This window comes from Hemiscyllium ocellatum, chromosome 2 (assembly GCF_020745735.1).
Source record: "Hemiscyllium ocellatum isolate sHemOce1 chromosome 2, sHemOce1.pat.X.cur, whole genome shotgun sequence".
NCBI lineage: Eukaryota > Metazoa > Chordata > Chondrichthyes > Orectolobiformes > Hemiscylliidae > Hemiscyllium > Hemiscyllium ocellatum.
Window position 1 is genome coordinate 9,498,740 of NC_083402.1, and position 14,449 is coordinate 9,513,188.

General features: G+C 42.8%; 1 protein-coding gene across 4 annotated transcripts in view; it reads right to left on the reverse strand.

Annotated features, from left to right (window-relative positions):
* Positions 1 to 1,221: 1,221 nt before the first annotated feature.
* Positions 1,222 to 14,449, reverse strand: part of slc5a6a (solute carrier family 5 member 6a) — a 52,202-nt gene continuing 38,974 nt past the window's right edge. For all 4 annotated transcript variants that reach the window (XM_060834517.1, XM_060834489.1, XM_060834509.1 and 1 more), the window contains 4 exons: positions 13,942 to 14,123; positions 11,563 to 11,666; positions 6,940 to 7,061; positions 1,222 to 4,911 (listed from right to left, as the gene is read on the reverse strand). In XM_060834517.1, coding sequence (XP_060690500.1) covers positions 4,735 to 4,911; positions 6,940 to 7,061; positions 11,563 to 11,666; positions 13,942 to 14,123 — 585 coding nt within the window. In that variant the 3' untranslated portion in view covers positions 1,222 to 4,734. The remainder of the gene's footprint in view (positions 4,912 to 6,939; positions 7,062 to 11,562; positions 11,667 to 13,941; positions 14,124 to 14,449) is intronic.

Genomic DNA, 14,449 nt, shown 5'->3' on the forward strand with positions numbered 1-14,449 from the left:
AAATGCTTCAAAAAGCTAGCACAAGCACAATGATCAAAAGACTTGCTGTTGTGTTTAGGATTCTTTGATTCCAGTGGCTTGGTATAGGTAGCACCAATGGCAATGAGACTGGACAGCAACTGTCTTTACCAGGACAATACACACTGACAATGTAACAGATAGATTCAGATTACTATAGACCCAAAATGACTAGATATGGCTACCATTCAGAAACTAGCATTGCTTTGCTAAGTTAGTAAGTGGTCTGTTAGATCACTGGCAGCAGTGTGACATTATGGAATAGTTTGCTGGGTCAGTTCTGAGGGCAGTTAAGAGTCAACTACGTCAATATCGGGTCACATATAGGCCAGACCTGATAATGAAGGTACAGCTCATTCCATAAAGGACATTAGTGAATCAGACAGATTTTAACAGCAATCTGGTTTGGTCATCATTACTACTGAGACACGTTTTACATTCCAGGTTTACTTTTTAACTGAAGTTAAATTCATCAGCTACAGCAATGAGATAGGATCTCAGAATCATTAGCTCTGGTTTCTGGATTACGAGTGCAGTAACATAACCATTGGACTACTGTTCTGTATCAGCAGCTTTGATAGTCATTTCTGTTCTCTCTGGAGCCAGCCCAGATACCACGCTGATTGCGGCATGGTGCATAAACAAATCATTATTGCAATCGTACAATAATCAACGATACACTGAACATGGTTTGATTGCAAAAGGTTGGCCAATTGCACAGCACAACGTGAAGTAAAATGCACCAAATGTTAGTGCTTGCAGCACAGAATCATAAAACATCATATTGACTAAGTTTCACAACATGGTTAGACTAAACAATATGCTTTGAGCATAAACACGCAGGATATGAAGTACTTTGTGGGGCACAAGCACGTGAACTTTGCTGTGCCTCACTGTACAGTGTACTTTGTACCTGCTCAAAGTACATACCTAAGTTTCAACAACTTGGTTAGACCAAACAAAATACTTGGAGCTGAAACAGACATTATAATCTATTTTGTGCACACACAAGGCAGAACACATGCACAATGGTATACACCGTGAAAGTGCCCACAGCACAGTGTCAGCTCTGCACTTCCACAGTATAACATGCAATGTGCACTGCAATATGACATCTATAAGTCAATATTAAAAAAATTAAACATTTCTACGACACATTCATACACAATGCACATACTGTTAGCTCAAAACAATGAACCCCATTACTTCAAACAATTCAATAAGGTTACTTTGAAAGACAGATTGTAAAATTAGTACAGAATAAAAAAAAATCTTCTTCACAGATATCATTCTAAAAGTTGCAGATAACTGACAATTTAAGTATATCATAAATTAAAATTAAATTAACTGTACCTTGCTAGAATCAGTTCTATCTAGAGTACAGCTGGTTCAAACACAGTCCAGCAATGTGTTCAGAGTTATTCATCACTGATGAGTAATGGCTAAGGGTCTGTCAGTTTTAAATGTCCCTCTGGTTTCAGAGTTGAGCTGGTAATGCTGGGCAAGCACAAAAGGGCCAAGGATTAAACAGCTAAAAGGTTACAGCGAGTCTGAGTGTGGCATTCAGTGCTTTAAAATAAAAGAGGTGGCGTGGACTGGCAATGGGGGCATGGGTTCAAATCCTGCCATGGTAGTTGGTGAAGTTGGAATTCCATACATTCCTAATTAAAAATAGTAAGTCTACTGGCAACCATGTAACCGTTGTCAGTTGTGTTTTAGGACAAACAGCTCCGTGATTGTTTTTACTAACATAAGCCTTTTATTGACTCATTTCCATTTTCAAGTTTTCAGATGGTCATGGTAGGATTTGAACTCCTTTTCCTTGGATTACAGATGGTAATAAAAGCAAACACAAGTGTGAGCATGTTTAAGGATGAAACAAGCTTGACAAATCTGCAATAATCTTTTAAAAAAGGTTCACATGGGAAGCAAATGTAATTTTTAACAAGGTGAAAGTTCAGAATGATCACAAGAGGGCAAAAGGTGAGATTTCAGTCTGGCATTTATAGTGTTTTGTTTATCTTTCATGGAATTTCACCCTGTGCTTAAATAGACGATGAAGACTGAACCGTACAAATGTGCAGGAGAGTCAGGAACTCACAACGTGTGTGATGACAGTTATAGCCCAGGATTCGACTCAGAGGCCAATATTATAATGGAGGCCCAATGTCGAGGGAAGACTAGTGTAGTGAGGGTGCCCACTGGATTCTAGTAAGCCATTCCCTGAACTTTAGTGTATCAGAATGTCAAAAGGACAGTACTGTCTCAATTTAAAAACAAGTAAATGAAGAAATAAAAGTGAGAGAGATTACATTAACCGTGAACATTCTGTGCATCCTCCATAGGTGTAATTGTGAGAGTCCATTAAACATTTTCTACATAACCTGGGATTCTGAGACCATTTACCTACAAGAAGGGTCTCTAATCACATAAGGTGCCTGAAAGCAGGTTAGTTTCTGAAAATGACTTTTGATGTTCTTGATGTTTTCTGTCTTGGTAGGCATAATTACCATGTGGGACCTATGTATCTGGCAGGATCGGCTGGGAGGGGAGGGGAGGGGAGGGGAGTGAAATATTAACTATTCTATTCATCTCAACACAGATGTTGCCTGCTGTGTACTTTCCCAATACTCTCTCTTTATTTTTGCTGTCATCATCTGGCTAGATGTGTGATAAACATCATAAAAAAAAGGAAAGCCATTCAGCCCCGCAAGTCTGCTCCACCAAATACTGGCCACAGGAAACCAGGCAGCTGTCTGTTCTTCTTCAAGATGGATCAAACAAGGTCTTTCAGATTCACCTGAGAGGGCCTTTGTTCTAAAGTGCCATATGAACAGTGGCACATTTGACAATGCAGCAGCCCCTCAGCAGAAATATCAGCCTGGATTCTGTGTTTGGATCCCTGGTGGTGTTGCCATTGGGCTAGTAACCCAGACATCCAAGCAATGATCTAGGCATCTGATCACATTGCAGATAATGGAGCTTGAATTTAAAAAAAACACTGAAATTAGGATTCTAACAATGACCACTGTCAATTTATGACAGTTGTCATAAAAACTCATCTGTTACACTTTAGGGAGGGAGATCTGCTATACTTACCCAGGTTGGCCTACATGGGACTCCAGACACATGGGTGAGTCTTAGCTGTCCTCTGGACAATGAAGGATGGGCAATAATTATTGGGCTAGTTAGTGATGCTCACATTTGAATGCATGAATAAAATAACTTGAGTCATGAGTGTAACCAAGGCTAGGTTGACATCTAATGAATAAAAAGCGTTTGGAATGAGTGGGAGCACTGGATTCGCTGCACTGGAGACTGAAATGAGTCAGCAGATATCCCACAGTCTCAAATCCACGAGTATCAGCAAATACAGGACAGTAAGTCAGGTGGGCAGTGATAATTGGGACAAGGAGGGACGGAGGGAGAGGTGGCAATCTTCACTCAGTGAGGCTGTAGATTAGATTAGATTCCCTACAGTATGGAAACAGGCCCTTCGGCCCAACAAGTCCACACCGACCCTCCGAAAAGAAACTCACCCAGACCCGTTCCCCTACATTTACCCTAGACTAATGTATCTAACACAATGGCAATTTTAGCACGGCCAATTCACCTGTACTTCATTGGATTGTGGGAGGAAACTGGTGCACCCGGAGGAAACCCAAACAGACACGGGGAGAATGTGCAAACTCCACACAGACAGTTGCCCGAGGCTGGAATCGACCTGGCGCTGTGAGGCAGCAGTGCTAACCACTGAGCCACCGTACCACCCTGCACTTGTGCATCTCATCTCAATGGATTACAGAGCAGCAATAACAAAAATCTCTGGGACAGGATGGGGCAGTGGTCTCTTGATTGGGTTAAAGGGATAACAAGAAGCAGCGAGATCAGACCTTCCAAGTTTTCAGAACCACAAGAGAGGAGTCTCTGCCAGCAGAAGCCGGACAGCATCTGCCAGTCACCGTACAAACCGGTCATTAGTACATCTTATCTCTGAAAAACCATGAAATACAATTTTTTTGTTTAAATTCAAAGAACTGCAAATATGGAAATCAGAAATTACTGGGAAAACACACAGCAGTTCTGGCAGCATCTGTGGAGGGAAAACAGAATTAATGGTTTTGGGGGTGTGTGGGGGTAAACGTTAACTCTACTTTCTCTCCAAAAACAAAAATTCACACAAGACGCAGCCTCAATACCTGAGGAATTTAAAATTCTGATCTGTCCCTGTCACTCCTCTGCTAACCCAGACCTCAAGTCTAAACCAGAATTCACTCGATTGCCAGCTTTAAAGTAACTCCTGAGAAATGGCTGACCTGGTGAAAAATAAGCAGATTCCAATCAGAAAACAACAATGAATCAACATACAGGCTGCAGTCAACATTTGCCTATCTGGGTAGAATCCAGTGGTTCCCATTGCACTGCCAGTTAACCTGACATTTATCTCGGTAAATAATAATTAGTTAGCTAAGGTCATTTTACCCCCTTTCTCTGGCCACCTGCTTCCCATTAATGAGTCACCTAGTCCATCTATGCTCCCAACTGTAGTAAAGGCTAACCACGACACGACGGGATTACCAACTATCCATGAGGTATTGGTTACATTAATATGCTGTGGGCTTTCCTTGGTTAAAAACTGGAACAACTATTTCACTTTCCCGGGGGATATCCCAGCACCATCCACTCATGGAGTACATAACCGCATGGGATCCAGCCTCACAAAGACGTCTCTTGCAGGATCTCTGCTGCCTGGTCTTCTTTCCTAATTTCCACTTCCATTGGTGGTTCAGATGCAAACTTCTGCTTCTCTTCCCCCCTCGTCACATCATTATTTATCACCCCGTTTGGCTCTTTGGTTGGCACGAGAGAATGCTGCAAGCTGGGTTCACTGCTCTGTGTTCAAGAGGAAGGCAGGAGAAGAGAGGACACTAATCAGGCAAAACACTGACACCTCAACTTCATATAAACACTAAAATAGTAAACATCTTAACATTTCTCCTGTTACGACACGGCGATGCACCCTTCTGTTAATTAAACCAAACACTCAGGAAAGTTCACCTCGTCTCTTAATCTGTTAAAATATGAGTGACAGAGAATTCCCAAACCCCACTATCTGAAGAAAATACCAAATTATTTTTTAACTCTAAAAGTGAACATTAAATAACAATTATTCATAACTCTATGCGCCCCCCCCTTCTCTTAACTGCTTACAATCTGCCTCCAACTCTACAACAATATGCTGTTTCAATAAAACACTTATTAAAATGACATCAACGTAATTTCATAACCACACAGCCGCTGTCATCTTCTGAGTTTTTCTTTTTCTGGCTAGGGATCGCCCTGGATCATCATCTTTCTTTTTACTGCAAGTATGTTTCATATGAAAAGTACCTGTGATACAGAGTGCTTCCAAATTTCTTGGAAAGCAGGATATAAGGTCTCCATGCATTTGCCTCCACAGCAATTGCTCTTTGACCAATTTTCAAAATGTCTGCATTTTACACCCCCCAACATCTGATTGTCTCATTGGTTTGATGTTGGCAAAACAATAAATTCAAACACCACTGGGTTTTAGTATCCTGGGGCATAATTTAAGCTGATTGGTTAAATTCAAATTGTTGTCAAAACAGCAACCAAAACTCAGGTATCCATTTCACAGCCAAATGTTACATATCTTCAATTTTCTAGTACACTCTGGGACTGCCATCTAGTCATATATACAGGTGCTTGCAATCTCTAAGTTCAGAACAGTATTCTCTCTCTATTAAAGGTTAAGTATACAACTTCAACTTCATAATACTCCTCAGACTGCCACTGAGTGATCAGAATAAATGTCTGAGTATGATTGGAGCCCATTAAAACATCCTGGGAAGTTTGTGTGCTTCCCAGATCAAGGAATGTAGAACATTCTGCAGGACAAAGTCTCAGTACATAGTTTGACACTGAAGATTACGATGAGGGGAAATTTCTTCAGAGGGTTGCCAATCTCTGTTGTAGAGGTTGGGTGCTTAGTCCTTAATTACATATGAAAAATCTTTGGACAGGAATAAATTGAAGGAATATGGGGATTGGAAGGGAAGAAGAGAGGTAATCTACCATAAGCTGAGTGGCAGTGCAGGATCCATTCCTGCTTGTGTTTCCTGGGTTCTTGTGTTCATCTCGCTGAGCCGTTAGATTGACATTACGCTCAAAAAAAAAAACATGATGTGCAGTGAAGAGCCACTGACTTTGCTGGGGAGGGGTGTGGGGAAGAGAGAGGGTGCTGCTTGTATGGAATGAGCTGCCAGAGGAAGTGATGGAGGTTGGTACAAGTACCAAGATTTGAAAGGATCTGGATGGGTACATGAATACAAGGGTTTAGAGGGATATACCCAAATGATGGCAAATGGGATTAGGACATATTGGGATGACTGGTCAGCATGGACAAATTGAACTGAAGGGTCTGTTTCTGTGTTGTCTGACTCTATATCTTAGCACGACACCACCAGTGAGCCTTTCAGACAGATCAGAACTGCACAGGCTGCAGACAGTGAGTCCCACTCTGGGGTGAACTGCCCACATTAGGGGTAGAGCTGCAGACAGTGAGGCCCCACCCTGGGGTGCAGCTTCAGTCAGTAAGGCCCCGCTCTGGGGGTGGAGCTGCAGCAAGGCCTGCCCTGTGTGTGGAGCTGTAGAGAGTGAGACCCTGCCCTGGGGGTAGAGCTGCAGACAATGTGGCCCTGTCCTGGGATGGATATGCAGACAGTGAGGTCCTGCCCTGGGGTGGATCATCAGACAGAGAGACATGGGCCTGGGGGCTGAGCTTTAGACTTCCACCATGGGAGGGAGCTGCAGCAAGATTCACTAGTTGCTGATTTAAACTCTCAGTACTTGGTTAACACTAGGAGGGCATTGTTAAATGATTGATGGGTCAGTACATACTGCAGGATGATAGCGGACTCCACAACTCAGCTTCTCCTTGCATCGCTCGGGCAGGAAAAAGAGCAGATAACGCAGAACTGGAAAAACCAATGATGGGTTCACATCTTCTCCTTTTACTGGGCCTGGAATGTGCACAGAAGCAAATTAATTTCTATGATATATATAACAACTGATTTACAACGACACACTCCAACACAGAGGTACAAACAAAATATTGCCAACATGCACATGGATAGATACCATTTATCAGAGGCATCCATATGGAGACATTTTTCTGATATATTTAAAAAGCGATTAAGCTGAACAATGAGATGGAACACAATCTGCAAGGATGAGATAGCAACAGTCACATGATCGGGCCTGAGCTGCCAAGCAAGGGGGGAGGAATTCAATTCAATTTTGGCTGATCTTGAGCTAAATTCTAGCTTCCTTTAGTTTCTGGACATCCCCAAACATCCTTTAGATCTATCCACAAACTGCAGGTGAGGCTGTCTTTCCTCAGCTTCAATATAATATTTTTAGCAACAACTTGTCAGAATAAGCCTTCATGCTCCAAACCTAAATATGGTTATGTCTCTGAAAAATACTTAGGGCAGGATTCAATTACAGGAGGCAGTGACCAAGGGCATTGCCATTGGGTTGGTAACCCAGAAGGTCAGTCTAATGTTCTGGGAAACAAAATCATAAATGGCTGGCGAAAACTCAGAAGTGGTAGCTTTCATGGGAAGAAAGCCAAATTAATGTTTCGCGTCCAGTAACTCTTCATCAGAACTATTGACACCAAGGGAAAAGTGGTCTTTATGCACAAAAACAAGGTCAGGCGGTTCTGAGTTGGAAACTCCTTGCGGGGAAGCAGGGTATAGTCCAGGTAACTGTGGGAGTCAGTGGGCATCGGTGGCTAGCCTGTTCCGAGAAAAGGAATCAGAGATGTTGTACAAAGTAGGGGAGGAATCAGTGATGGAGCAGACGAAGGTGAGGACAAGGTGGAAATTGGAAGCAAAGTTAATCAATTTTTCCAATTCCAGATGAGAGGGGGACAAATGTAGCAGAGAGAAAGTTGTGGATGGGGGCTAGAATAGGACTGGAACAAGGAATGTTCTACATAGCCTACGAAGAGACAGGCACAACTGGGGCTCATACAGGTACTGATGGGCACACCTTTGACCTGAAGAAAGTGGCAGGACTTAAAAGTAACATTGTCCAGGGTGAGGATGAGCGTAGTCAGGCAAGGAAGCTGGTGATGGATGGGAACGGTTCAGACTTTTCTTCTCGGCAGAAAAAAAGAGCCCTGAGACCATCCTGATGGAAGATTGACAATTAAAGTGATTGCACATCCATGCTAAAGAGGAGATGGCTGGAGGCTGGAACTGGAAATTCTGAAATTGATGCATCAGAGGAATCATGTAGGTAAGGACAAGAAAAGGTGAGAAAAAAAATTGAATTGAGGTACAAAGAGATAGATTCCCCAGGGTTAGGAGTGGGCAGAAAGAATGGGTTTGTCTGGGCAGTCCTGTTTTTGGAATTTGTGGCAAAGATAGAAAGGGGCTGTATCGGATGAGGGGCCTTTGGGAAGATGTTGTGGGGACATCCCAGATGAGATGAGGTTGGTGACAGTTGTACATGTTCAATGGTGGGGTCATGGTCCAGGGGGCAATGGGAGGTAGTACTCAGCCCCCACAATGTAGATTAGATTAGATTACTTTCAGTCCACACCAACCTGCCGAAGCAGTCAAAATCAACAGCGCCAGCCTTGTGGGCAGGCATGACGACAAAGTCAGGGTGGGATCGGAGAACACAGGGTACAGTCAGTTCAGAGAGTAACGTGTTCGAATGTTTAAGGATGGGGACAGAGAAATTAAGGTGACCAATGTCACACTGACAATTCTCAACAAACAGAAAATGTTCTGGATAGGTGGGTTCAAATCTCATAAGTGAAATTTGAATTCAATAAAAGAAAAAAATCTGGAGTTAGAAAGTTGACCCAATGATGACCAAAACCTATTTGGTTCATTAAAGCCCTTCAGAAAAGGAAATCTACCATCCCTACCTGGTGTGCTCTATATGTGACTCCAGAGCCACAGCAATGTGGTTGACTCTTAACACTTGGGGGATGAAAAGAAAATGCAGGCGTGTTCAGCAATGTCCACATCCCATGAACAAATAGAAAAACAAAATTCTCTCTGCAGTTTGACACTCAGCATTAACAGCTTTTTGGAGACAGTGTTCGAGATTTCCAGTAACCAGGTGAAATGCTTCCTGATCTCAGCCCGCAATAGCCCAGCTCCAATTTTAAAGTTTGATTCTTTTGCTTTACACCCCTCCCTACTTCTCGCCAAGGAGGGAAAAGAAATTGACAATATCACACAAAAGGGTGTGATGAAGCAAATTATTATTCAAGAGGTTTTCAGATATGCTGCACTCAGCACTGTGGCATACAAGCTAACAATGTTTCTTAAAGAAAATATCTCCAATTTCTCCATAAGGCCATTCCACTGCAGCTTCAGAGAACGTTGTAGATCTGGTTTTAATTACCGAAACATAGCCAGGTCACAAGTTCTCCATTGTATGGGACTAATTAAGGGGCTCAAAGCGGAGCAATAACTTGAGATATGGCCTTGGCTGTGGGCATTTAAACAGCCACATAACCAGGGTTACACTGTGCTGAGAACACTGCTTCAGATGAGTGACAGTACACAGGGTGAGACTGACAACAGAAAGGCAAATACTGTAGAAGCAGTGAAGGAGAAGCAATGAAGACTCAATCAGATTTTATTTAACAGTCACTCTCAGGATATTGGTTCCACAGGCGCGGCCAGCAAATTATGGTCCACCTTGGACTTTCCACAAGAACATAGAACAATACAGCACAGAACTGGCCCTTCGGCCCTTGCGCCAACCTGTGAACTATTCTCAGCTCTTCCCCCTACACTATCCCAAAATCATCCATGTGCTTATCTAAGGATTGTTTAAATCTCCCTAATGTGGCTGAGTTGACTACATTTCACGCCCTTACCACTCTCTGAGGAAAGAACCTGCCTCTGACATCTGTCTTAAATCCATCACCCCTCAATTTGTAGTTATGCCCTCTCATACAAGTTGACATCGTCATCCTAGGAAGAAGTATTTCACTGTCTACCCTATCCAATCCTCTGATCATCTTGTATGTCTCTATCAAATCCCCCCATAGCCTTCTTCTTTCCAAAGAGAACAGACCCAAGTCTCTCAGCCTTTCCTCATAAGAGCTTCCCTCCAGACCAGGCAACATCCTGGTAAATCTCCTCTGCAACTTTTCCAATGCTTCCACATCCTTCCTTAATGGGGCCACCAGAACTGTACACAATAACAGTTGTCTTCTTGAACAGCTGCAAACTATAGTGAGCAGTTTACTTGAGCAAGCCTAGAGTCTTGATCAGTCACTTCACAGCACTGGTAATTGTCACAGGACACAGTCATTGGCAACACACAGTTCTCCTCACTCGCCATTTCTCTTGCTGATCACCTTACGTATATGTCCTCTGGTTACCGTCCTGCCACCGAAAACAGTTTTGCTTCACGTCAAAGAGCTCAAGAGGCTTTGTTGAGCTGAATCCTTCACATGCAATTCTTTGTTGGGTTCTACCTATTTATTACTCATCTGCAGTAGCTCTTCAGAAGACACAGAGGTTACACTGTATCAAGGACCAGTTTAGAGTTGGATATGGGATGGAATCGTGGAGAGGCCAGATCAGGCAAGGATACAACATTTCCTTCATCAGAAAAACAGTTAGTGAGCAGGTTGTTTTTTCCTCGACTCTTTCATCGAATGTGGGCATTAGTGATAAGGTAACCATTCGTTGGTTACCTTGGACTGAATGACTGGTTTGGCCATTTCAGAGAATGGTAAAGAGTCAGTCACAGTGCTGTAGGCCTGTGTGCCAAATGTATGCCAGGCCAGGTAAGTGCAACAGATTTCCCTCCCTAAAGGATGTGAGATAAATAGATGTACATTTTGTTTTACAACAATCAATCATGGCTTCACGGTCACCATTACTGAGACTAGTTTGCGACTCCAGATTTATTCACTGAAGTTTTTAATTCCACCAGCTACCATGGTGAGGTTTGAACCCACGTCCCTCAAGGTGTTAGTCTGGGCCTCTGGGTTCCTAGTCCAGTGGCATTACCACTCCATCACTAAGGGTATCGGATAGCTCAGTTGGCTGGACGCTGGTTTGTGATGCGGAGTGATACCAACAGCGTGGGTTCACTAGCTGTACTGGTTGAAGTTACCACAAAGGGCTCTCCTTCTCAACCTCACCCCTCGCCTGAGGCATTGTGACGCTCAGATGAAACCATCACTCGGTTATCTCTCCCTTTATGGTCCTCTGGGACTATGGTGACTTTAACGTTACATCGCAATCTGTCCACCATGACAACCTTAATGGATGCTCTTGGTCACATCTGCTACATAAAACTGAATTTAGATTCATTAACAATCATTTGAATTCACAATCTGTGAATTATTCACAAAATTAACAAAACCATGACAGCACCAAACCCAAAACTGGAAGTGAAGTCTCTTGCCAGTGATAGGAAAAAAATGAAAATGTAAAGCACCAATTTGCACTGGAGCATCCGCTACCTTACCTGTTAAGAAACTGACCAGCAGTCCCACGATAACTACAGTTGCTGCATTGTGCCCACTGTACCACATGTAGGAAAGAGAGTAGAACTTCTTCAGTCCTGTGAGGCTACAGAACAAAGAAATTTAGATCAGCAAATGGGATCAGCTATACACGCAAAAGCAAAATTAGTCCAGGAGGAAGAAACAAACAAAAACCCTGCAATTATCCAGCACCTTTTACTTCAGAATATTGTGAAGCATGTCCCTAACCTCAAACAATTTTTTTGAAATCTAGTTACAACATAGGAAACAACAATGGTCAAACTTCACAGTAGTCTCTCATAAACAGCAATGCTTGAGCTGTTTAGACGGAGATCTACCAGCATCACCACCACCGGGTGAAATAGTGCCCAAGAAACTTTTTGATCCTCAACCAGGAAGACGTAACTTCTCATCCAAAGGTGGCACTTCCAACAATGTGTTACTCCCTCAGTAGCACAGTTCATTCATTCTAAGTTTCATGCTGGAGTCTCCAGGATGGAACTTGAAGATCACTACCTTCTGAGTTGCTGACATCTCAAAGGCATGTATTATTCTTTCAAAACATTGGCACAGGCCAGAGGGACTAGATGGCCTCCTTCAGCACCGAGGTTTCCTGACTCACCTGAATGACGTACGAGGCTATTATAGAGGGCATTTGAAAGTCATTCACATTGTGTGTGGGTCCAAAGTCACACAAAGGCCAGGTTTACTTTCTTAAGGGCATTCAGAAGCTGGAACACAGGGCCGACATTCAGAGCAGCAAGGAACGATTGCTGAATCATTGGAAGTGCCATCTTTCAGAATGAAAGAACAAATTAGAACTTCATCTGCCATCTTTCGTGTGCATAAATGACCCCATGGACATTACTAGAAAGGGGGACAGGGGAGATTTCACTGAAGCCCCAACCAACAGACTACCCAATCATTTCCTTATTGCTTGTGAGAGCTTGCTGTATGCAGATGGGGCACCTTGTTTCCTCACACTGCAACAATACAAAAACGGTTTTACTGAGTTGAAGTACTTAGGGACACTCGGATTATTAAGAGTGCTATAATATGCAAGCTCTAGCTTTCTTTGAAGGATCTTAGTTGTACCTTTACAACATTTGTATGGCCAATTTTGATTGCTAATTTGAGGAGGAAAATTAGGCAGGGGATTTCAAGACTGTGCACTGCAGCTGATTGCTGTTATACTGTGGGTCAGGCTAACAATAGCAACAGTTGAGTATCAACTGGAGTATTAAGTGTGTCTCTGGACACCATACTTTCAGAAGCATGTGAAGGCTCAAGAGGTCGAAAGATTCACCAGAATTATTTCATGGATGATAGACTTCTGTCAGGTAGATTAATTGTGTACAGTTTTGGGTGTCACATGATAGGAAAAACACGTTAGACTGAGTGCAGAAGTGATTCACAAGGATGATTCTAGGGATGTTAGGAGGATAGACTGAAGAAGTTGAGACTATTCTGCACAGAGGAAGGCTAAAAGGAGTTTAAGAGAGGTTTTCAAAATCATGAACAAGATAAATAGCTGCTAGGAAGAAATTGTTCATGTTCATAAAAGGAACAAGAAGTTGCAAAATGAACTAATATGTTGGGAAAAAAACCATTTTCACACAGCATGTAGTAAGGGCCTGGAATGCACCGCCTGGAAGTGGGGTGGAGGTAGGTTCAACTGAAACATTCAGGAGGGCAATGGGCAATTATTTGGAAAAAATATGCAACAGTATGGAGAAAAAGACTGGCACTTGGTATTGACACTCTCAAAGGTCAGCATAAACATGTCAGGCCGAATGGCCTCCTTTTACATCATAACACTTGTGATTTTGTAAAGTTGGGTCTTCACCTTAGAAAGGAGATATCTGGGAGGAGATGTGATAGTGGAGCTCAGAATTATGAGAGTCTGGAAAGAATCTAGAGAGAAAAACTGTTCTCATTTGTGGAAGGATTGAGAACCAGAGGAGACAGATTTAAGGTGACTGGCTAAAAAAGAGCAAAAGGTGACATGAGAAAAACATTTCTACTCAAAATGCACAACCCGAGAGCGGGATCGACGCAGATTCAACTGCAGCTTTCAAAATGGAATTGGATCATTATCTGAACAGGAATATTTGCAAGGCTGTGGATAAATGCAGGGGAATGGGACAGGCTGAGTTCTTCTTTTTAAGAATCTTTAACATCACCACAACCAAAGGGTTGAAACCACTCTATGGTTCTAGGAGATGCACAACTGTGGTAATCGGAATCCAAAATTCCCATCGTCACTCCCTGCTCACTGTAGGTTAACCTTTGGTGAGAACCACTGATGTAAAATGTGATTGTTGCCTGGATAACATCACACACCACTGGTGTGAACATACCCATTGCTTGGTGCTACTGTCGTCAGGTTGACTGTTGTCATGGTGGCAGTTGTCAAGCTAGTGCTAATATTTTGGATTGTGGTCGCATTGACGAATGAAAGAGGTGCACGCTTGGAGATGAAACCACCAATTCCAATCCAGAATGCCATGATTAATCCTGCTACCAATCCCGAGATTGCACCCTGTTAGAAATCAGACAAAACAATAGTCAACCACAAAAGGAATAAGAGTCTGTCATGGGATACAAGCATCATTGGCGAGACCAACATTTATCACCTATTCCTACTTGCCCAGAAGACAGTCAAGAGCCAACAATGCTGCTGGAGCCACATGCGGGCCAGACCAGGCTGGCAGATACCTTCCCTGAAGGGCATTAGTGAACTAGGTAGGTACATGGTCACCATTAGTCTAGTCTTTTTATTCTAGAATTCAAATGTCACCATCTGCCGTGGTGGGATTCAAACTCATATCCCCAGAACATTAGCCCGTGGTTCTGGATTATTGGTCC